We start from the raw sequence: 24,592 nt of genomic DNA on the forward strand, positions 1-24,592 counted from the left end.
CTGTACCACTACTGCTGCAGGTTTTCTTACATGGTAAAAGGATCCAAACTATACCCAGTAATCCCTCTTATCACAGTCCTGCATCACAGTAAAATCTTGCTTATCTTGTATAAAGAGACAATCAAATTAGGTACCTGTGATTTGCCAGGGCTAATAAAGACCTTTGAAGTAGATTAATGAGTGTGATTTCTTGATAAGACAAATTATAAGCTATCTCGTAGTATATTGAAAGCTCAGACTGACCTCCCTGGAGCATCTGACATCTCTGATGCAGCTCCAACATTTAGAATCCACATAACCAAGAAAGGAACTCAATTCAATTAAGGTAATAGATGCTGATAGACATTTTAACCAAGGCACATTTAAAGAGGTTCGTACACAAACTAAAGGAACGGACAGATAATCCATGAGCAATTAATTTACCGCTGCACCATCTGCGGAGTCACTTTTTTTCACTGGAGTCACTTTTAATAATGAATGTAAACTGCAGAGGAGAGAGAACTGCATATATACAGCTGAGTTGAATATATGTATATATATATATATATATATATATATATATATATTCAGATATCAGATATTTTCCTCCTCTTTTTCCCACTCTTCTTTCTTTATCCTCTCCTCCCTGTTCCATCCCCCACCTGTCCTCTTTCTGCTCCTCATTTCCCCCTTAATTGATCTGGATGTTCTCCCCTTCTTTTAACATGCTTTCCTTACCTCTTCACCTCTTCTCATCTTTTTCTTCTCTTTCCCCGATTGATTTTCTTCTCACCCTCCGTTCCCAATCTTCTCCACTCTCATTCACCGACTTTCCACTCATCACATTTTACCCAATTCTACTCATTTTATTTTACCCAAGGGTGTCATTGCACCTGGGGAAGGAGGGTTTATTGTGGTCTGATGATCAGATCCAATGCATCCAATTTTGTTTCATCTCATTCCTTCGGCCTGACACTTTGGTAATTTTAGCCCATTCCCCATTTTGTTTTGCCCAAATCCATCAGTAGTGAGTGATGTTACCATTCATCTGTTTTCCTGAGAATAATGGTTGAATAACCCTATGACCAGACAGGAAGGCAATCATAGGACATTTTGGCAAAACTCAAGATTATATTTACCAACATAATATTTTTTAATTCAATGACAACCATTTTATAAGGTCTACATATGGTAATTTCACGATCATGTGGTGATTTGTCCTGTTGATTGGTTGCTAACTGTCAAAAGATCTGACACCAGAGTGTGAAAGAAGAAGGAGACAAGCATGCTGCAAATCTTTCATTGAGTCCATGACAGACAATGATGGACAACCAACATTGAGCTATCAGCTGGCAGTGCATTGTGTCTGGAGGGAACTGTGAGTGGGTCAGAACTGCAGAACTACTGCAAAGACTTCCTGCATTCTTTCTCTGAGGGTAAGCTCTGTATGTTGTGGCCTGTATAGGTATTAAACTTAGTAATACTTAGTCTGCCCTTTCTTACAACAAATCTCCAGTACTATCTGTGCCATGTCAGTAAATGTGGTATGGTTAAGGTCCAGGGAGGATCATGGTTCGGCACATAAACTTAAAGTATATGGTTAGGGTTTAATTCCTTTCCATGTGGAACAAGGACTAGTTTACAGGATGGAACTTGTTTCACAGTGATTGAAGAAATACGTCAATTGATCTATAGCTGCATGTCAGACACCAATTTTAGGCCTTTGTATTGTTTTCTGGCTATGTGAGAAGATGATGGCCCTATTCCTAATCTGGGAATCTGGTCAAAAGGTTCAAAATATGTAGGTAGTGTATAGGCACAATTCTAGTAGATGCATGATCTAAGGCAAGAGGAATTTGGGCCCTTCCAGCTATGGTGGAGTATTAGCTTCTGTTTAATAGCTGGGAATCAGAATACACATCAAAAGCTACCAGTCCCTACGAGGACAGCATTTTCAAGCCCCTCGGTCTTCCGGACAATATCCCTGTTAATAAGATTCAGTTTTTTCTTTCCTTTTTGATTTCTAAAAAGGAACCTACACCCCCCTGTGCTCATCGTGTCTTTCCATTCTAATTTTCTATTTGGCCTCAACCACTTCTCTATTCCTTTCACTGTCTGGTTCTCTGACACCATTTTCCCCTTCCTTTCTTTTCCTTTTCCTTCCTCTCCACATCAGTGACAGGAAGCAGCTGGGAGACATCATTGACGATGATTTGCAACCTCATATTCATTTTTTATCCTAAATATATTGGGCCAGACATCTGGAGGTTCAGCAGCGTAATGGCCATTGTATATTTTATGAGCAGCAGGAAGCAAAGCTCTTGGAGTTAATCATGTGAATGAGGGTTTTCAGGTGCAGACAAGGGCACTACTTAAATCACCACATAAGCCTCCCCAAAAAGGTCAGATGCTTTAAAATGACACTGAATGTCCTAGAGTGAATAGAGTGGCTGTAATCATTTGGAGCACCTGTCATTGTCTACAGGCCAAACAACATTTGTGGAGGTGACACTGGACACCCTCACTGCACTTCCATAGCAGCTATATGCTGGTATAAGCTATTCCTTGGTCGTATTGGACCCCTTGTAGTTGTAGATTTAATTTTGAAGGGGTATCAATCTACCCCAAACCAACCACAATTACAAGGCAAAGCAACTTTTTGTAAATGTAGTAAAAGTAAAAAAAAAAATTTCACTTTCACAACCCTTTGGCAGCTAAAATTTTAAAATAGTCTTAGGTCATGTGTCACACCTCAGGTTCAGGAGGACTCAAGAGAATTACTCAGAGAAAATAATTCAAATTTCAAAACAGTTCAGCTTTATCAAGGCTCAGCAGGTAGGACCAGGCAAGGGCAAACAGGAAGCAAATTAATGACATGGGCAATGGTTGGTAACAGGCCAGGAGATGAAACAGTCCAAAGGCAAAAGGAGAAGGCATAAGGTGGTGAGGAAAGAAAATAATACAATCTAGCAGAGAATGAGTATAAATACGCCAGTATAGTATAAATACTATCTGCTCATTGGGGAATAGGGGTAACTCCAGTGCAGTGCAGGTGGGCATGACAGTCTACAACAACAGCAGACTTATTGATATGGAAATGGCAGGCAGAGAAGGAATGGATGCATGAATGAACTGTGACAGTCATGTGCATATGAGTAGGTTTTCATCAAGGACCTCTCTCTATTTGGCTGCATTCAACCCTCCCTCTGGCCCCCCCACTGTGCCGCTGAGTTTTATAGCACTGTTCCACAGCAAAGAGTCTGAGTACTTGAAGAAACATTCTAAAATAATGTTTTCACTTAAAGACTAAGGATTATTGGATATAAATTAACAGTTGTTCAAAGCAGTTGCAGTTATTTGTTGGATTTTTTTAAAACCATGCCTCTATTTCAAACTGCTCTGTAATATGAATAATTCAATACCATAAATATGTAACAAGATTCACAACACCTTATGTTGGGAATTTTGTATGCCAAGCATATAGTGTGTGTGGGTGTGTGTGTGTGTGTGTGTATGTGTGCTCATAGTTTCCCAGCTATATCATGTGCAAATCAAGTGTTACCAATCTATCTGTCCTGTCCCCATTCAATACATTATAACATATCAAAAACCAAAGACTTTTTATCAGAATACGCCGAATGAACAATAAACACGATCAAAAATGCTAACAACCATCTCTATATGCAAAATATGAACAGTAGAAACTATTTACGATATCTACAAAGCTAACTGTGAGAGTGAATAAAAGATTGAAGCACGAGAAAACACTGTGTGGAGATCAAGTTGGGGAAGTACATCATACTACATTGTGCAAGTAGTCCATACAGAGATGTGCGCGTTCACAGGAACAAGTCGAGAAGGCCTCATTTTGAATTGTGTGTTTGCTGCAGGGGCACTGCTTTACACTGCTTGACATGTTTAGGTAAATGTCTTCATCTCTTCAATAACACAACCTAAAACCAAACAATAGTTACAGATGCAACTCTGGTTCTATGAATGTTGGATGACCACCTGCCTTTCTATACACCCTCCACCCAGTTGTCTTTTCTGCCTTCATGCCTTGAAGGGGGTGCTGTATGGTTTGGTACATGCTTTATTTTTGAATTTCCCTTTTAATTATTAAGTATTGTTTTGTTTTCCTTTTTTTTCTAAATCAATTTTGCAGCCTTGTGGCAATCCAAGTACTGGTCCACACCCCAGGGGTTTGCAAACCACTATCTAGGCGGAGATTTATTCTGTTTTTAGGTTGAATTATTTTGAATAAGATTATTTTCGTCACCTCATCTCTCAGCTACGCGTGACAAGTGTGAGTACGTGGAGGGTGATTTAAGGGAGGCTGGAAAGGAGGAGCTGTTTGAGAGCCAGGAGCGTCTGTCATTCTGACACACTTCCTATCCTTTGTTTCCTTTTGAGTTGGGAGTCTGGTTTACCAATTTTCGGTTTGTTTCGTTTTTTCACTCAGGTATATTTTTCATTCAGGTGGTTTGCCCAGATCTTCACACGTTTTGCCCTTTTTGGTCAGACTTCCACACGTCCACAGTTTAATTTAACAACATATATTTTCATCTGTTAACTAAACCTTTTTTTTTGCTTTGACCATAACTCTGGTATGGGTTCATCCTTGTGTGTTGGGTTGAGTCAAGTTAACTTTTGAGGTTGTGTCCGTAACAGATTCTTAGTAGTCAAAAACATTTACAGAGTTACAAATTTGATCCTAAGGGCAAAGATGTTGTATTTTCATTCCTGTTTATATTAAGTTGATATGTTTTCTATTTAAATGTTTTCAACCTAATTTTTTTTTTTTTCAACATGCAAGATGTTTTTCTACATTTTTGTGAATTTCTTGAGAAATAATGCAGAGATCTTGATGACTCAGACTGATATCCATGAGTGTGTGCTTTTTACTAAGGCTTGATTGAATTTAAGGGGGCTCTTAGGCCTTGTCATGTGCACTACTGAGTCCAATCCTGGTTGTTTAATACTGTGAATGATTACAGTAGTATGTAGAGTATAAGAGTTGTAATTAAAATCCATTTGATAATTTTTGTCAGTGGGTATCAGTAGAATAACTGGATTAATGGATGTAAGCCTGGTTCTTACCTGGACCTCCACTCCATAGCCCAGATAGACGGTGATGATGTAGCTGCAGTCCATAGTGGAGTGAAAGGCCAAACTGGACTGTGGTGGAGCCTCTATGTATCCTTCTGGGCCGGTCAGGTTCAGTTGGCAGGGAACTGCAAGGACAAACACAGCAGCATAGAGATTACCGTGATGGAAGCAGTAAGGACACACAAACACACACACACACACACACACACACACACACACACACACACACACACACACACACACACACACACACACATGCTAGTACACCATTCATTGCCATTTACACAAGAAAAAGCAGCAATCTCAGGCTGTTTATGACTGGAGCTTTTTCCTGATAAATGTATACATGGCAACAATGAATGCTTCCTGAAACAGCACTGAGACCAAATCCCACCAACAGTTGTCTGTTTCTCTAAACCATGACCGTGATCTTCTACCAACCATAACCTTATTTCAGTTATTCTAAAGACCTTTATATGTCATTTTGGAAATTATTGGTATTTCTCAAGCCAAATTGAGATCCGTTGTCATAGCTGAGCCTCATTTTTTTCCAGAAATAAGAGCACTTGATTGTGATTGACGGACCTGTTGTGTAACACCAAATTTTAAATTTGAATCCCTTGTAACAACATTCTGACATCAGCAAAATTATCAGTGTATTATTTCTGGCAAACTATTAATATTATCAATTTATACATTTGGTAGTCAGAACTGGCAGACAGACATGGAATGTCCTGGGTCTATAAAGTGGTGTACACATGATATTTATGATATGTCTGCCTTGCTTGGCGCCTTCAAATCAAATGAGGGATAACGGGCTTCATATGCTGTATGATTGTAAATCCCATATAAAAACATTGCTTCAATTGGATTGGTCTGTTGTTCATGTGGCTCATCTTGCTAGGGGCTGCAGCCGAGGCTGAAGACACATAAACACAGTTTACCCTAACACTCAAATCAAATTGAGCCGTTTACAACTGTGTTAAAACTCCCTCTCTCACTCTCTTCTGCAAATTCTTGGATGGTTGTCTTTGTTTTAAGTTGGAACGATGCAGCTCAGTCTGCACGACTTGTGGAAATTCAAAGATAAAGATTTCCAAAACAAAAGTTTGATTATCTTGTCTTTGGTATTGCTTTTCCACAAATGGAACCACTGTGTCAGTCAAACAAAATTACCCACTAACAAAGAATATTTAATTATTAATACACTCATTTTATACCCTGCTCCTGGCAAACTTCTGCTGTGAGATAGAATGTCCATGGTTAAACAGTTTGTGGAGCTCTGTTGCTTACAGGAAAACCAGGTGCAGGTAGAGTTCAGTGATAACAAGGTTACAAGGGTTAAACATTTGCAATTAAGTAGTATGCAGACTAAATACGGCAGCCGCCTACATTATGTTATTCATTCACCACTACTGTAATTAACACCATGCAAGTTTGACATGTGCTTGATCTAGTTAGAGGAAGCTTGAGTGAGTGAATGTGCGAGAGAGGAGACAGGGGAGAGGAAGAAACTTGGGATGCAACGGTTGAGACAGAAACACTGAGAGTAATCTGAGTGGAAGTGATTTAAGGTGTGAAGAAAAAGAATCAGCACAGAAACTGATTCAGAACCAGCTCAGGGATCAAGTCAGAGACATATGGTACAAACTGAGAGAATTGAGATGCATTGCTTAATGTACTGAATTACATTTGAATGATAAAACGTATCATTCCCCCAAGAGGTAGCCTACTGGTGAGTGTTTGTCAACTGCTAGCGAGAAGCATGGACGATTTTAGGGATTAATACGTTTCTTGAAAAATGAGACATTATGTGTGCTGTCCTGAAATCTCAAGAAATATACTTGTATTAAAAGTACATCTACAGCTATCATTAAAACACATGGGACATATTTCAAACAACTCTGCAACATGGGTTCCCAACCTAACCAAAGGGTTCAACTTGTTTATATATTGCCATGTGTTCCTATGCTCTCTCTCAGTTTGTGTTTTTCCACAGTGTACAGTGTACATTGCTTTGCTTCCTCATGTCGGCCCTCAGGGTTTATTTTTCTGGTTGGTTTCTTGGACTTTATCCCAGTCTGACACTGTTTGCCTTTATCAGATTACTTATCTGTGCATGACTTATTGTGTGTGTACAGACCTTACTGTTTTTAATTCTACTTTTGCTCCCATGAATTTCTCTGTACCTGAGTCTCAGTTCTCACCAGAGTGGTTACACTATGGTAATAGACATTAGGAAAAAATTAACATAAACCTCTGATGCAGCTTGAACTTTGCAACAGTAGCGGAGGGAAATATGGAGATAATGACCATCTTTCTTCAGTGCTGCTTCGAGATATACTACTGCTGGATGTAATCTGCCGCGTACTGCCATCTCTGCCAGCATTTCTTGCTGTTGTGGTCAGCCAAAAGTAACACAATATGTTTCTCAGAATGTCCTGCTTGCCAAAAACTCTGGTCCTGTCAGATCATCAGATGCCATCCCTACCTGTTATTGTGTTCAGCATGGTTGTCCTTGGAAGCAAAAAGTGGAATGTGACCCATCTATAGCAAACTTGTCTACAAGCAATTGGAATGAAGTCATTCGTGTTCCTGCAAATATTAACTAATTTGATATAAAAGGACATGTTTTCAATGGTTACCGACTGCAAAATTTAACAATTACATCCACACGGGAGGAATTGCAACATTTCAGTTGTATATAGTTCGCATTCTAAAGATAGTTTTCTATATATTAGCTTATATGGTTTAAGATTAGAACATTTTTTTTAACCAGAGTTTCTGGAATCGCATTTTCTGGGATTAAACACTAGTGGAGACTGTGAAAGGACAGGTTTGACAGTGAAGGACAGTGGACTTGTCTGAGAGAAATAGATCAGGAGTATAGGCAACATTAACCCATAGAGAAATGAGACAGAAGTTGAAGGAAGACATCCCCCAGCTTTGACTTGCCCAGGCTTCATTTGGATTTAGCAGACAGTACTGCCTGTCTGTACTTTGTACATGCTGTCACGCTGCACACAGATGAGCTGATTAATTAAGCTACTCCCTTCTTGCTCTTCCTACAAAGTCCACCAAGAAATCACCAGCCTGATATTTATTTTCCCCGTCCACTCTCTTAATTTCAGGGTGTTATGCTGAGGTCCCTGTTTGGACCTCTTGATTAAGGGTTGGTGATGCACTAGTGCTGTTGTAATTTATTTCAGCCCCATGGCTGTGTGGTGGTGAGAGATGCAAGTAGATACAATATTAGTTTAGTGTGTGGAGACAGCGTGAGTGCACTCAAAAGAGAAAAACATCCTTTGATGAAGTCTCGATAGAGAAAGAGGACTGCTGTGGTGGGTATGTATCTCAGTTTTGAAAGATTCTTCAGAATAAATATTTAGAAGATGACATTTCATGGGTTGATATTTCTAATAAAATATTTAATAAATGATATATATAAAGTACGTATTCATGATTAGAGGACCTTCATCATCCATATCTTTTCAATAATAGAACAGGTTATAGACCAGTTATGGTTAAAACAACAAATAATATTTTGACAAGCAAACTTCTTGTGTTATAATGTGAAATACTTCATGTAATGAAGGTTTAAAGGTGACACCATTTCTCATATCATGTAGAGAAGTCTGTGCCCCTCCAGCTGATCAGTCAGAAATGATGCTACCTCCAGGAGTTCAGACTCATCTGTCTTCTTATCACAATATCATCCTTCATGCTCATTAACAGCAGAATCTCGCCATGTCTCAACCCAGGCATGAAGAAGACTTTATCAGATTGTGTAATTGAGCCATGTTAATTAAATTACAAATGACGTAACAAAATATAGGAACTTATTACGTTATAATGTGAAAATATCTTGCAATAACAATCAACATTTTACGTTATGCTGTGATTCTGACATATGTGTTTCTCAATGTCATGGAAGCAATAAGACACTGTGTGGAACACAAAAGGATCCAAATGTGTTTTTTATGGCAATAGCTGCTGGCAGGAGGCATCATTTTTCCGTGTTCTTCAAATGTTCAATTCTTCAAGGTCACTGTGACCTCTCAATGAGCCTCATTCACAAGAGTGCATCTGCACAAATCTGAGCTTAAACCGTGCCTACGAACGTTCGATGCCCAAAGCTGGGATTCATCAAAATGTTCTTACCTAAATTTGTTTGTAGGCTACGATGACATTCATGCCCACACACGCGCTTTGATAGAGCGCACATCTGGGCAGCTCAAGCGTTGTGAGATGTGCTTGGACACAGCTGGGGGAAAGCGCCTTTATACACCTGAGAAGGTGCAGAATTATCCTGGCATGGTGTGTCCTGCACAACCCAGCTATGGCTCATGGCATCCCCTTACCACCCGGAGCAGAACCACAACCAGACAGGCACGAAGACCCACAGCCAAATGTGGGGCTTCCTGGCAGGGCTGCAGTGCTGACTCACTACGCCTTAATGCAGTGTCTTTAATGATGGTAAGTTAAAATGCCTTCCTGCAAAATGTATACTGAATGTGAAATAATTTACTTTTCCTTATGGGTTTATCCTAATATTTCTGAAGCAAATGACACACACACATATTCATACGATTGTTTATTTGCGAGGACATACATTAACTGTTTCAGTGTTTCTCAATGTTTTCTTTTCCTGTCGCAATTTCATTCTCCTGTTTCCTTGTTTTTTTTTCTGGTCTGTGATTCGTTTTTTGCCATCAACTTTGATGTCAGTCTTTTTTTTTGACTTGTGCCACCATCTGAACCTTAGGGGACACAGCATTCACCGCCTCAGTTGTTGCAGCCCAGGCTTAATTTTTTTTTTAACATGGTCACTCCGGAGGACACACTACAGAAAATTGTGCCCTTTGTGGCTTCCACCTCCTACACAACCTGCTGTTGTGGAATCTCTTATACCTAAACGGATGTCCTTATATAGACATATAGAGGCATTGCAGTATGCTAATTACAGATAGAGGACACGCACTTGTCAATTTAGAATAGACATACACAAGGTGGTGAGAACAAAATTGGCTGAAGCGTACGTGTCATGATGTGTCATGAGGCGGCAATTTTGCACAGGCCCATGTTTAGGCAGAGGGAGAGGAAACAGAAGCTGGGAAGCGGGCCAGGCTATGGGCTAGGCTATGGGCTAGGCTATGGGCTAGGCTATGGGCTAGGCTATGGGCTAGGCTATGGGCTAGGCTTAAGGGTAACCCGTACAAACCAGCACTCCAGAGTCTGTTCCTCGCCAGCTCCAGGTCTCTTACAAACAAGATGGTTGAGATCAGAATGAGAATTTCGATACATTACCTCATCGCTTAGCATCCTGCAAACAGCTGTGTGTGATAGTGTGGTTTAACATTTCAGCCAACTTTAAGCCCCCATACATTGAGTGACTTGGTATTGTCCCGGGTTGGATGTTCCATTTGCCCACAAGAGGAGGGGTAAGTATGGATTTCTTGTACCTGTGTAAATACTCAATGGTTATGTTCTAATATTGTTAGAAGATTGTCTATACAGTCAAATTGGTTTATATTTTATGTATCTTTATTTTTATATGAATATATTGAGCATTTTGATCTTTGAACCCCCCCACCTCGTCGCACTTTGGTACATCACTCTCTCAGTCTGCATTTGGAGCAGAGAGGATGTAAACTGATGCAGTCCATGTTTCATGTAATATTATTAAATTAAAAACAAAAGAGAGCTGCAGTGTCGCAGTGTTTTTGTTGGTGTGTTTCAAGAACTTGCTATATGTGCCTTTTTTTCAGTCCTTCCCAAACAAAGGCACATGATCAGACCGAGGTTTTTGCGACAAGTGACAGTGGAAACACTACTGCTTTTGTACACAGAGGCGGCAAAATCAACGAGAATGAGAAGTTCCTTGTTGGACCTTTAAAACTCAAAGATTTACTCAAAGATTTACTGATTAGAAATCAGTGGTCAAAGTTCAAGGGCATGGTGACCTCATATGTGTCTGGAAAAGAGTGTATGTGGTGTGAAACTGCATTGGTTGGCGGAGACATCCAAGTGCAGGGTGCTAATTTAAGCTTTTTGCTTTATTAAACTTTTGAGACAACTGTAATGCCTGTTCATATTGGCATATATATCACTGCTGATTATAAAGAGAAGCGGTAAAGATGAAGGAAATGTCGAGTTTAAAAAGCAAATGGCAAACACCAGCCAAGTCAAGGAGCATGCCACTGACTGTGAACACGTAGATCAGTAGTAGTCATGGTTACTCAGCCTGTGATAACAGTTGTATAATGTCAAGTATAAAAAAAACATCTTTGATCGTGTAAGTTGATTTATCTTGGATCAAACTCAAGACTACAAAGCTGGTTGCGGACCTTCATTACCAAATAGAGGTGTGGTGGACTGGGCCATTTACAGGCATTTTAGAATGTACAGTAAGCACAACAACATGATCGAATTGTTGTGATGAAAAAATATGAAAGGGTACATAACATGTCAATTCTATTCTGTAATTATTAATTTGAGGCAGGCTCCTTTTGTTTGACCTTTGTAGGACTGTCCGATAGGGTCATACTGTACAGTACTGCTGCTGTAGGGCAACTGAGAGAGGACACCTGGAGCGTACAACCTGAACTGACGGATATTGCTCCCTGCGATGTCCTCTTTTGGCCCAAACTGAATAGGCTGAAGAGTCACCGTTTCTGCACAGTCAAGAAGATCCAGTGCATCTCGTAGACAGTGCTTTATGATTTACAGAACGGTTCCTCCAGGGAACAATTCAAGCTTGGCAGGAGCGGTCTGGCTTCATGTTGAAATGAATCACTCCAATGAGAAATGAAACTTTTTTTTCTATATTTCTTTCAGTTTTGATAAGACTCCCCCACCCACACCCACCCACACAAACACACTTCCCCCAACACAGCACATCACAACTGGCTCTCGTTTCACCCCACACACACACACACACACACACACACACACACACACACACACACACACACACACACACACACACACACACATACACAACAGCAGTTTGTTCAATATTGTATTTCACATTAAAGACAGTTTATACTCCCTGGACACTCCATTTGCTCTTTGTGTTCTCTCCTTTTCCTGCTCTATTAAATCCCAAAGTTTCAACTGGATTCACTGGGAAGGTCACCAGTTTTTAATTAATTAACATCTAGGAGCATCCTTAGAAGCTTATAAACAGAGGCCACAGAGAGATTCATGGGGCCAAACTGTGGCTTTCAAACGGTGGCCCCACAGTGTGCCATGTGCACAACCATGCTTTTCTTCTCACCACAGTTGTAAAGAACGGCCATCTTAGTTACCCTTCCAGACATTTGCAATATCTCTGACCATTTATTGATGTCTCTCAATGACATGTTGCCTTTGCTAACCGCGCTGCTCATTGACTGTTTTTTTGGAGAAAATCCAGAAAATCGGCAGTTTCAGAAATAATCAAATCAGCTTGTCTGGAACAAACAATCATAGTCACAGTCAAAGTCACTGAGATCACACATCTTGTATTCTACTTTAATGTGAAGTTGATGTGTCCACTAACCGAAGCTCCGGACCTGTATCTGCGGGATTTGATGCTGCCACTATACCACCATATCATTGGCTGATAATTGCCTGAATAAGCCGGTGCACAGGTGTTCCTAATAAAGTGGTCAATGGGTACAGTTAAAATAAGTGTAAGAATGTGTTATACCTGGACTTTGCATTGTGGTGATTATGGTGGTGGTAGTGATAGTGGTGGTGGTTGTCTCCTCTTCGTTTCCGCCTGGTCTCACATTCTGCCTCGGTCCAGGCTGATCTGGCCTCACGACATGGTTCTCCTTTGTAGCAGTAGCAGAGGTGATGGTGGAAACATGTCCTGGATCCTTTACAACCACTCTGGTGGCTGTAACGGGGGTGTTGGAGTGAGAAGTGGCTTCTAATGCATGCATGACAAGGGTTGTTTGCATGCTGGAGCCTTTGGCACTCTCACCTGAAGCCCTATCATCAGCATTATGTGGAGCGGAGTGTGCAGTCCCGGATGGTACGGTGGGGGAGGTACGAGTGCTGGGGTGTGAGCTGGATTCTCCGCTGTCTTCAAAGTAGTTTGGCTGACCATGAGGGCCGAGTGGTGCCTGGTGTTGTGGGGGATTTCTGTAGAGAGGGTGGTGGTTCAGGATGTTGAGAGGCGGGGCGGTGGTGACCACGGGGAGTCTCCTGTCCGTGTCCTGGGTGGTGGAGTACAAGCTGGCCCTGCTCTCCGGAGGGCCCCCCGGGGTGATAGATTGAGCATCCTCAGAGGCAGAGGCTGCAGAGAATGAAAGAGAATAATACGTATGTTTTGAAGATTATTGATTCACATCACAGACTCAATAATCACTTGGCCAAGCAGGTGCAGAGATGTCTGGCTTCATTCTCCTGCCTGCTCTCTGCTGTGGCTCAGAACCACTCCACCCACAGCCATTGAGCACTCTGCCAATCCCATTTTCAATGGGATAATGATGGAGGAGGGTGCTAGAGCCAGAAACCAAGGGACCATCAAGCCAGAAACATCTTAATCTACCAATTTCTAACAAACTGAACATAGTGACTTGCTACCTTTTTACTTGACTGTCTCTTTTCCACTTAAGGGCAGTAATTGAAATATTTATATCTTATTTACTATTATTAACTTTTTCATCACAATTTGTTTTATTCTAAATTCAGCCATGTTGTGTGTTATATGCATTAAATTAAATTTCATTATGTTAAGGACACAATAGGGCATTTGGATTTTTCTGTAAATGGTAGTTTTTCACCTAAAACAGCAAATGTGACCAATGAGTTTTCACGCTGTATGTTGAAGTGCCACATAGGTAAAATTATTAAGGCTTTATTATTGTTTTTTTTTAAATCATTGATAACTTCTTCCGATTATTCAGATTGTCAATCAATTACCCCAAAAGACCAGAGATGTGGAGGTGTGAATTATTCATTCTGTACATCATGAAATCCTTTGACGAGACATTGGCCCTATTTTATCTCATGTGATTGAGAGTTGGCTTCTTATCTTGCATTTGAGTGCGGCTGTTCAGAAGAGCTTTGAAGACTTATTTATAGACAATGTTCGAAGAACACGTCGTACAGGTGCTCCCCCAGTCTTTTTACCCTCTAAGAAATATTGTGTGAACACATCTAGTTGCCTTTTAGTACCTGTCATGCACAGAGCACAGAGCAGACCACACTGAATGAAAAGATAGACATGACAGCTTTAGTATATTTTGCCTTCAGCCCCTGAATCAGAAAGATTTGGTAATTTTACAAAACACAAAATCATTAAAACCACAATAAAGGTAAAACACAGGGCCTCTGAATTATGTAATGATGCAGAGGCAGCTTTAAGGCTCTCATCAATTTGTATTTGTCTCACACATCATTTCCACAAACATAGAACAGGTTCCTGTCTGGTTCTTGCACTTAATTTAGAACCGTTTGGAGTGTTTCAACCAAGAATAAATTGGTTCACAAAAGTCGTTCCTAGATGGAACCACAAAGCAAACCATGATGACAGGCACATGAGGGAAGAAATTAGAGGTCTGAAGACAAATAACTGCCATGACAAACACAAGTTAATTTGTACTATCCACCATCTTGCTGCTAATGATGCACAACTTACTATCCCAGGTACAATCATCAGAGAACAAAAGTTGATTCCATAAAAACACAAAGTCAAAAGTCAGTTCAAGTTACCTTATGTTTCCTTTGTTCACACCGCTTTGCAGCACCATTGTTTGGGAGGAGGCCACTGAGCGTTTCCTGATATTTTATAGTATTGGTGATGTCATGGATGACATCACTGGGTCAAACTAAGTGGAGGGTTTTCCTTTTCTATGTGTAAGTTTATTTTATTTTAGACATTAACATTATTGTGTTAGGTTTAAGTTGGGGTATAAATCATATAGAAATGTGAATGAGACTATAAATTGTGTAACAATGTTGGTAGATTTTAATGTTTTAATAATTCTGTGTAGGCCAACCTGCTTTGTTAAGGTTTTGTCATGACTCTAGGCTCTGAACTCTTAGATAAATATTGTGAGATTTTGATCCCCCTCATGTGTTTCTGTTCTCTTTACTTCCTGCCTCCAGTTTGTTTCACCTGTTTGTCCTGTGCCCCCTGTCTCTAGTTTGTCATCAGTTCAGTTTGTATTTAAGTCAAGTCCTCAGTTCTGTCTCAGTCGAGTCGTCTGTCTAAATAGTCTCTGTCAGTTTTGTCTCCATGCTGTCAAGTTGTTTTTACCTGGACAGTTTCAGTTTGCCAGTTTTGTTTCCTTCCGGGCCTGCCCCTTATTTTGTATTTTCAATAAAAAAAAAAGAAATTGAATTGGACCTGCCTGCTGCCTTGCTCCTGCATTCATCCACCTGCTCTCTGCAATTGTGACAGTTGCAGGTTGAATCTGTGTACATTTGAAATGAACACAATATATAATTGAAGCTTGTGCCTTTTGTTAGTTCTTAATGCAAAAGTTACATCCTCCTTGACCTTTGAAAATGTATTGTTTGTTTCAATTATGTCAGTGTAATCTGATGAGGAATAAATGAACATTATCAGTATATACTGTATATGTGCTGTACAAGCCTGTCGTACAATCGAATTTCCAATATTAGGTATTTTCACAAATCCTGAGTCGCTGATTTATCTGCTTTGAAATTTGAAAGTTTTTACTTCACTGCAGTGAATTTGACAGCAGAAAATATAACTTCATAACCACAGAATAAATCCAGTCACACTCTTCATCTTTCTCTTTTCACTGCTCTGCTTCACTGTACTTCAGTCTGACATCAAGCTGAGAGAACCTGCTCGTCCTTCTGGACAGAGACAGGACGCTCAATCACACTCCATAAAACAAAGTCTTTCCATTATTCAGAGCTAAATTTTTGCCATATTTCCTTTCAACACTTCTTTATGGGGAGCAGTGCATTAGTGCTGTTCCACCCTGTGTGTCAATTGGCATACTGAATAGCCCTTGTAGAACGTCAAACAGTACAATCCAAACAATTCTTGCAAATTGCTCACATCAGTGGTTTCTTCCCTCCCTATCCTCCTCATAATAAGACTTAATATTCATTCCTGAGGAGATTTGATGAGCCGCTATAATTCTCCCAGTGTAATGATCAGCGCTTCCCTACCAAGTGCACCTGTGAGATCTAATCTGAGACCCCTTCAGGAGGCTATCATCCGCTGAGGGAAGTCTTATGTTTCTTTAACAATGCTTCATTTCCACCATAATAGCTCCCACTCTTTGCTGGCTAATAGCTATCTGCTTCAAACAATCAGGGTTTATTGTAGTTGTGCCACTTCCCTACCAGCACCTCGTTTCTCAAACACACACACACACACACACACACACACACACAGCTCTTTGCACGGAAGCAGACACATTGGCAGGTAGATTTAAAAGAAAAACAATGAATGTCAAACAGGAAGCCAACATGACTGACTGCAGATCCGTCTCTACACTGCTGCTAAAATGTATGAAAGGTAATGTACACTGGGTGAGCAGTGTGTTTAGGCAGTTCCGTTGGATTTAAGTAAATCTGGTGTTTGCTTGAAATATGACAGATGCCTCAGGAGCAGCTTGTCTCCACTATCAAGGCTGTTTTCTGCTTTTGTGTTTTTTTGTTTTCAGAATGAGGGAACACAAAAATGGTAAAATTATAGACTTACTCTTATACGCATTTTCCTATCTGCTTGTATGGACTGCAGTTACATTTTCTAAAGCTAAAATTATCATCACTTAGTGAATCATATAATCATAATCACATAAATATTTGATTAATTATTTTTTTAAAATTATTTTTAAAACAGAAATTAGTGAAGTAAGGCCAAGCTCCAGATCATCAAATGTTACTTTGTTAATTTGTTACTTTTTTATTTTGGGTGTCAAACAATGCCTTGGCTAAAAAAAGACATTTTAATATGTCAACTTGGGCTCTGAGAAGTTGTGACACAAATGTTTTCACAGTTGTTTGACAGCAAAAAAACAGCCCACACAACTCTAACCCTAACCCAAGCTCCACCTTAATATACTGTACATGTTAATGTTATGTATATCAAGTTACATTAATTTTCATGACTAAAATATAGTTTTCTAAAACCGATTATTGTCACAGTAAAACTGTTGCTGTCTTAGTTTTGGCATGATGTTCAATACAAGTGTATTTTTAAGAGCATATTGAAGAGGTGGCAAAATAGAATGGTCAACATGAATGAAACTGAGGCTGAGTTATCCTGGTTTAGTTCCCCTATTAGTCAATTCAGCATCCACATACAATTTTATGTTTGTAAGGTTATTAAGAGAAGCAGGAATAAGAAGGGTGCAAGCCAATCGTTTGACATTTGCACTTGAACTGAACACACTTCACAAAGAAGAAACAAGTCGTAGAGGTTGTCTTGAACCTGTTGCCTTAGGGTTCACACACAGTTAGCCCCCGGCTAAGGGCAGCTTTTGGCCCTGGACTTGGTGGGCTAAGGGAGGGGCTATGGCAGCTGTAAGCCCAAGGCATATGGCACAATCCTGGCACATCCCCTGGCTAACCCCAACTTTAGCCAAGGACTTGCTAGACCTGCTTCAGGGCAAGGTTAGCACGGACTTTGTGAGGTTGTCCTCTGAAAATAGACTAAACAGGAGTAAAAGGTTCCAATGTGAAATGGGGCTTTCAAAAACCTCCTTTTGAATAGTAGCCTAGCAACGTCATTCTAACTCAGGGATACTACAGAAGTAGAATGGAATTTTTAGACCTGGATTTGGGTTAAATCTGGGTTAGCAACAGCTATGTTCCAAGGCAGGGCTACATGGGCTGTGTATAGCTACACCACATTGTCAGAAGGTGGTGGCCTTCGTGGGCAAAGAATACAGTGTTTTGTCGCAGGTCACATCTTGAGCTTTCAGTAACAACTATGGACTCTTTAAAAGAACTATTGAAATCAAAGAGAGTAAATAAGCTAATCACCTGTAACACATCTTGAATGACTGTGGTGGTGCTCAGTACCTCACCGGGGAAAACCTGTTCAAGATCAGCCAAAGTCAAGGGTATATTTATAATGTATTTAATTGTCAGATTGTGAGAACAAGACATGACAATCAGGGTTAAAATGCTGCATTAAGGACAAGGTTGAGGGTTCATGTGCTGAATGTCACTCCTACTTTAATACATGAATTAGCAAAGGATTCAGAAGTAGTCCTTGTCTCCTTGTGTTTGAGTTTATCCTCATTAAAATGCACACTGACGCATCAAGGTCTTATCCAATATCTAATCAGATCATCTTACATCTGTAATTTTCTAGGTTCTATTGCATATTGTTCTTGAGTTAATGTTAATAAGGATATGCTTGCAAGCACACACCATTAAAATGGTTCAACATTCCTGATACCGCAGTGAAAACCCCCCCAAAAAAGACAATCTGTATGATGTCAACATGCAACCACCAAGAATCTGATACATGTACTCCAAGATTGTTCAGGCAATTGGTTTATGTTGCACAGACAGTGAACATAGGTACATTCAGCATTTAAACCCCTGCACTGAGCAGATCAGAGTGTATAGGTGGATTGCCAAAGTGTAACTTAGAGGGGGGCTTTGAAATTCTCTGCCGTATAGTGGGGTTTCTTGCCGGGAGAGAATGGTGGTAATTCTTATTGCTAAGAGTTTCAACCACAATTGTTTTTTATCACCTACCTATCTAACACCTTTTCAATTGGCTTGGAAAAAGGATACAGGCATCCTGAAATGAACCACTGCAGACAAATATCTGCACATGCAACACTTCACATGCCACTTGGAATTAATGCAGAAGATAAAATCAGTAACCCACTCACCCACGTGTGCTAATTTAACTGTAAAGTTCCAGTGTCAACATCACTCAGTTTCTAATGAAGAAACAAACACCCTAAACTTAGCTGAACAAATGTATCAGCCATGCATCGAAGGAGTAAAAAGTACTTTAACTTGTTCACCACATGACATTGTTTGAGTTTAATTAGAAGTGCAATGAAGGTTGCCAGACTCATTTTATTAAGGGTTCAGTTGTGAAGATGAAGCACCATGATGTCTCTAAGGTTTGATGCACTCAAAGCAACATTATTAGCAAGGTAGGAAAATCAGTCACTGGTTGTAAAGCTGACTGTCAGTCTGTCCCTTACCCTTAAGCCTTGAACGTACTTAAGTATACATCACTTTTCCCAGTATAATTTTTCCAAACTATAAAAAGACTCAAAGAACATCGTGGGAAGTCGTGTAAATTGTATGTTGGCAATCAAGTGGTAAAGTTATAAGAACACTGCTGCTAGGCAACAGCAACATGGATGCGATATTGATATAGGGTTGGTAAGTTCATGCAGGCCAAATGAAATGACGTGCTGGTGCACCAGTCTGTCACCAGACAGACTGGCAGTGACCCTGCCCGTGCATATACATATTTTCAAAGTGCAGCCTTCTGTTGATAGCTTTTCCAGGATCATCAACCCTAGCTTTAAAGTCCCTTTTGACGTGTAGAAGTGACAGAAGCTAACAATTTAACAAGCTAGCAGTCGGTTTATGTAATGCAGGAAATGCAAAGACAGAATTAACGAGGCCATAGGGAATATCAACATTTTCCCCAGACATATGAACATTGGAAGATAAACTATGTGACTTACCACTCAACAAAAAGATAAACTTCCATAGTCTAGTTACATGTCTGAAGTCGTAAATGCCGAGAGGGGGGGACATTTGCATGGACTCTGAGTAAAGTGAGTGTGCTAGCTGAAACATTTTAAGTTGGATTCCTGGCTCCTCTAGTCAGCATGTCGAAATGTGCTCAAATCCAAGTTGCTGCTGACGGCTGTGCCATGGGAGAATGGGATGTGTGATTCATATAGAAAAGCTGTATGAATGTGCGAATGGGAACTGTAAAAACTAGAACTCAACTTTATAAAAGCGTTTGCCATATACAGCAAAAAAAATGTAATCCTATTTACAGCTATATAATTGTTAGTTGTACATAACATGAAAAAAAGTGTTCCATTACACATTTTGCAGTGCATCAATCTTTCATATAGAATGACTGCATTGTGTGTTTTATGCTTCTACTCTCACAACACTCGATTGAACTGCGGGAAAGGCCATGATCTTGACTTCAGACACAACATATTCCCAGAACTCAAAGTGCTTCTGTTGTCTTAACCTAACCACAGACAGGATGTGTCTAGATCTGATCCCAGCCTCTGGTGTCTCTATCTTGTGTCTTACTCCTCTTCTTTCCACCTTAGACTACTCCTTGAGACTCTGCTGCTGTAAATAAATCGCGGTTTTCGCTCTTCTGAACACAATGCAGGCAGTGATTACATTGTCATCACAATATACTTGCACAGCAGTGCTCTGTGCCCTCTCTCTTCACAGTGAAGTCAGAAACTGATAAATCAGTCAACATGGATTGGAGTCAAACAAGAGGGTCATAAGGCCTCTGCTTTAAAATGATTAACATAAACCTTGAATAAACCATAAACCATTTGACAGTTGAAGAATTCATCACAAAGCAGCACATCAAGCCTAAGCCCATGTTAAATGGTCATTACCACAAAGGACACAGTTTATACTGTTGTTTTCTGTTTCTCCATCCTTGACCTCAGCAGAAGTTTGCTTTTGATGCAGCAAGGGGGAGAGGGTGGGACACTCTGATATTTTCCCTTGGGCTGTCAAAGAGCCACAACAGAATTTAAGTCTACCCAGAAATAAAATATGAGACCAATACAAATCCCAGTCATTAAAGTTCAGAGGAGTTTGAAGTAGTAGAGAGGAAGGCCAGAAAGAGAAAGAATCCACCTATGGGTCCAAAACCTGGACTACTATCATTATCTTTAAACTCACTCCATCCACAGTCATTCAACTAAAGTGTATCAAACAGCCTTCTGGCTTAATGAGCCTGTTGTACATGAAGGTGTTTATGTGTTGTGAAGAGAACTCATGAGTCTGAATGTCATTTTGCATACACATAAATATTGTAGCAACCAACATCAGTGCATAGGGGAAGGGTGACCCCCCCACCCTGGAATATTCACTTTTATCTGTCTCCTGAATGAACGAATAGAGCATTTATTCAGCCTCTATAGCAAGGAACTGCTGGATCAAGCAGTTGTCTCGCTGCGAATGAACTAAAACAGACATGAAAGGAGGCCTCCTGTGCCTTTTGATAGGATTTCTTTGATTTCAACTTCTCCAGCTAGATTGGCTGACCACTTAATATGTGTGGGCAGCACAGAGGACCGTGAAGCTCTGAAAGGATACCAGCAGGTGATGGCTGTGTGTAACCGTAGTGCGGAAAGGGGTCAATTGTGTGTGCTTGTGGCAAAAATGTCTACAGTAGAATAGAATAATATTTTAGAAGGTGATTCTAAACATCTGTGCATCAGGTGCTTAAATTATGAAATGGCAAATTGTTTAGCGAGTAGAGACTGCATTTCTATCCCTCCATCTCTGTTATCTCTTTGGCTTTAAAAACAAAGTCTGAATTTGGAATTTTTGTTGATTAGCCTAATGGATCACAGAGAGATATGTGACAGATGTTGGTTACTTCACAGATTTTGAACTCACATTATTAATAGCCAATCAGGGCATGAGGTGACCTGCATAAAGGGAGGTTTATGTTCTGTAAGTTATTTGTAATCCCCACCACCACTCACCTTCTGACCTTCAGCTGCTACAAACATGACGACCTGCTGTCGCCCATTTCCTAACCATAAAAGTACTTAAACCCAACTTATTAATTCAGCCATAGTGAGGATTTACAAATTGAAGGTAATCTTATACATAATTTTAAAAAATGCTTTCTTCAAGGAATTATTAATACGCAAAAATATTTTGGTTCACATTTGTTTTTATTAACCTATTAATGGCTAATAACTATATTGAATATGTTAAGGAAGTGTGGAAGTGTAAAAATTGAGTATAGCCAATGTGCACAAATGTGTATGAAGAAATAACTTCTAAACTTTGTTGTCAAGATGATTTCATTTTTTTAATTGGCTCCCTTTTTTTGAGAACAATCTTTCACAGGGCACATTAGGCAAACACCAAAACCATTTTGCCATAGGTGCTGTTTGTGTAGTTTCAGGGGGTTCACTGAACCCTCTAGTGGCCGTAGCCCAAATAGATGTAGTGATATTATCTATACATTTTTTTATAATTACACTGTTTCTCATTAATTTGTGCTCTTTGCCTTGCTCTTGCTGTCATGCTCACTCTCTCCCTGCCTCTCTCCATCAGCAGCACCAGCAGAAGTTTTGCCACGTCAGAGTGCCTTCAAAACATCCATAAAGTTTTTACCATCTTGATCGGCAGCCAGCTCTGGGTGTGCACGTTGCAGTGATGGGAATGCAGTTCTCATCAGGCTGGGAGACTGCAGTCTTTGGCTCTGTGCTCTCAGTCTACTTTACTGTTGTGTTTTGTGTTTTTCTTGCAACTATTCCATCATTCATTCTGCAAATTCTATTAAGTCTATTGTGCACACACATTTCCCCTAGATTTTCTTATTGGTTCAAACTGCACAAATGATTGCCATCTTATAAGGGCATGCATCAATTAATTTCATTTTTTGAAGAAATAAGCTCAAACTGTTGCCAAACTGGAAAATGTCCTACTTTTCCTTGGTGGAACCTTCTCAAATACATCCAAGCCACACTCGAACAAAGGCCAATGAAAAACCTTGAGAATTACTGATGTAAGGCATCAGTAATGCCTTACGTCTAGAAGAAAAAGCTCAGTTACACTAGACACATACTTTGAAACTATTGACTCAAATCAAACAGGATTTCTTACTGAAATGTGATAAATCTTATCATTGAAATGTATCTTGGCTTCTCAAAAGGTACGGTGAAGAGATTTCAATCAGATCTCACAAACTCACAGTAAAAATCATTTGAATTTGATTTGATCGAGACCTGAAAAGGGAATAATTGCACACCTCGTGTATAAACTCAGCGTATCTGCAGCATGTTTTGGATTTTTATGAGGCAGAATTGATCGCAAAAAACCATCTCAGTCGCTCTGAATACAAGTCAGACTCCTAATCCAGAGTTGCCTGTAGCAAAATGTTACCCACTTAAAAATTTCCCTCATTATCGATTGTGCTCCCATCACCTGCAGCAAGGGACACTTATCCATCCAGTCTTAGCAGGTATTCGGCCACAGCCATTATGTATCCAGACACAAGTCCCTCGGCTTCCCTGTGGCACCTGAAACCTCACAGGAGTCGAAACCAGCAATGACTAACTTTGCTGTGGTAGAACTGTAAATGTGGCAAATTTCATTTCCTTCAAATGATTGGAAAAGATTGTATGCTTGAATATTTGACCTTAAATGCTTTCTTCACCGTCATTTGCACTGCATGTATAGAATTTTTATATTTAATATTGTTGGGTAATCCTTGGTACTAAAAGCTCTGCATGTGCTCAGTAAAGTTTATCTATTAACTTATCTCGCATTATTAAATTGTTACATCAATAAAGAAACCTCAGAAACCTCCCTCTGTTACAATGCTGCTACTACTACAACAGCTATTGCTACTACTACTCCTATAAATAAAGAGCTATCATTACCATGTCTACTTCACTTATATCTACTTTAACTACCAATACCAATACTCCTTTTATACTGATACCAGTACTGCAACTATTAGTGCTGCTTATTACTACCACCGCTAACTAGAGTTAATATTCCTTCAACTACTGTGACTACTAAACCAAGCCTTATGTAGAAACATGACATTGTAATAATGGCATATATCTTTAAGAACATATGTATGACAGTCGTGGCTAATGGAGATCTTTCGAACCTGCACTGTAAGGTGGAGAATCAGTGCCCCCAGGCCTTATTATGATGAAGGCTGTTAAAAACTCTCCTTTCCACTCTGACACCTCCGGAAAAGGTCACTCTGTCATCGCTATAATGACCGAGGACAAGGACGAGGCAGAGTGGATCAATAGACAGCTCCAGCCCGTATCAGTGTAGATGCATTGATCTGTGGCTTAGAGGGAAGATATGCAATGCTCTGTGCCAAGAGACTGAGAGCATGGCCTGTTTTTCTAGCAGCAGATGAGAGGAGCGGTGGCACATGTGAGCAGCAGTTATTCCACTTAATAAACCCCTACAGGACTGTAAAGCCTGTCGACTGAACATGCATGTATATGACAGTGCTTGGAGGCATTTACTGAAAGACATTAATGTACGAAGTACTGAAATGCATGTACATTTATGAATAAAGAAATGAAGAATGTCCTTTCTGTCACCACTTCCTAGTTGGTTGTACAGTAGAGATTTTCACATCTGTCTGTAGCCAATATTTCTCATTGTTAAATATTTCACCTTTAAGCTTTAGAGTTTCTATTGATTTCCCATAAATGAGGTACTGTAATTTTGTTTTCCTTTCAACTAATCAATAATAATAAGTAAATCAATGATCGTAATAATCATAATGTGAAAGCAACAAATACAGATTGAAACATTGATCTCA

General features: G+C 39.9%; 1 protein-coding gene across 3 annotated transcripts in view; it reads right to left on the bottom strand.

Moving 5' to 3' along the window:
• The window catches only part of sez6b (seizure related 6 homolog b), a 190,948-nt gene that overhangs the window by 94,754 nt on the left and 71,602 nt on the right, over positions 1 to 24,592 (bottom strand). For 2 of the 3 annotated variants that reach the window (XM_035155214.2, XM_035155212.2), the window contains exons 2-3: positions 12,782 to 13,375; positions 5,080 to 5,213 (exon numbers count right to left, since the gene is read on the bottom strand). In XM_035155214.2, the coding sequence (XP_035011105.1) occupies positions 5,080 to 5,213; positions 12,782 to 13,375 (728 nt within the window). The remainder of the gene's footprint in view (positions 1 to 5,079; positions 5,214 to 12,781; positions 13,376 to 24,592) is intronic. The other variant, XM_035155213.2, reaches the window with a different exon arrangement.

Source organism: Hippoglossus stenolepis, chromosome 4 (genome assembly GCF_022539355.2).
Source record: "Hippoglossus stenolepis isolate QCI-W04-F060 chromosome 4, HSTE1.2, whole genome shotgun sequence".
NCBI classification, from domain to species: Eukaryota; Metazoa; Chordata; class Actinopteri; order Pleuronectiformes; family Pleuronectidae; genus Hippoglossus; species Hippoglossus stenolepis.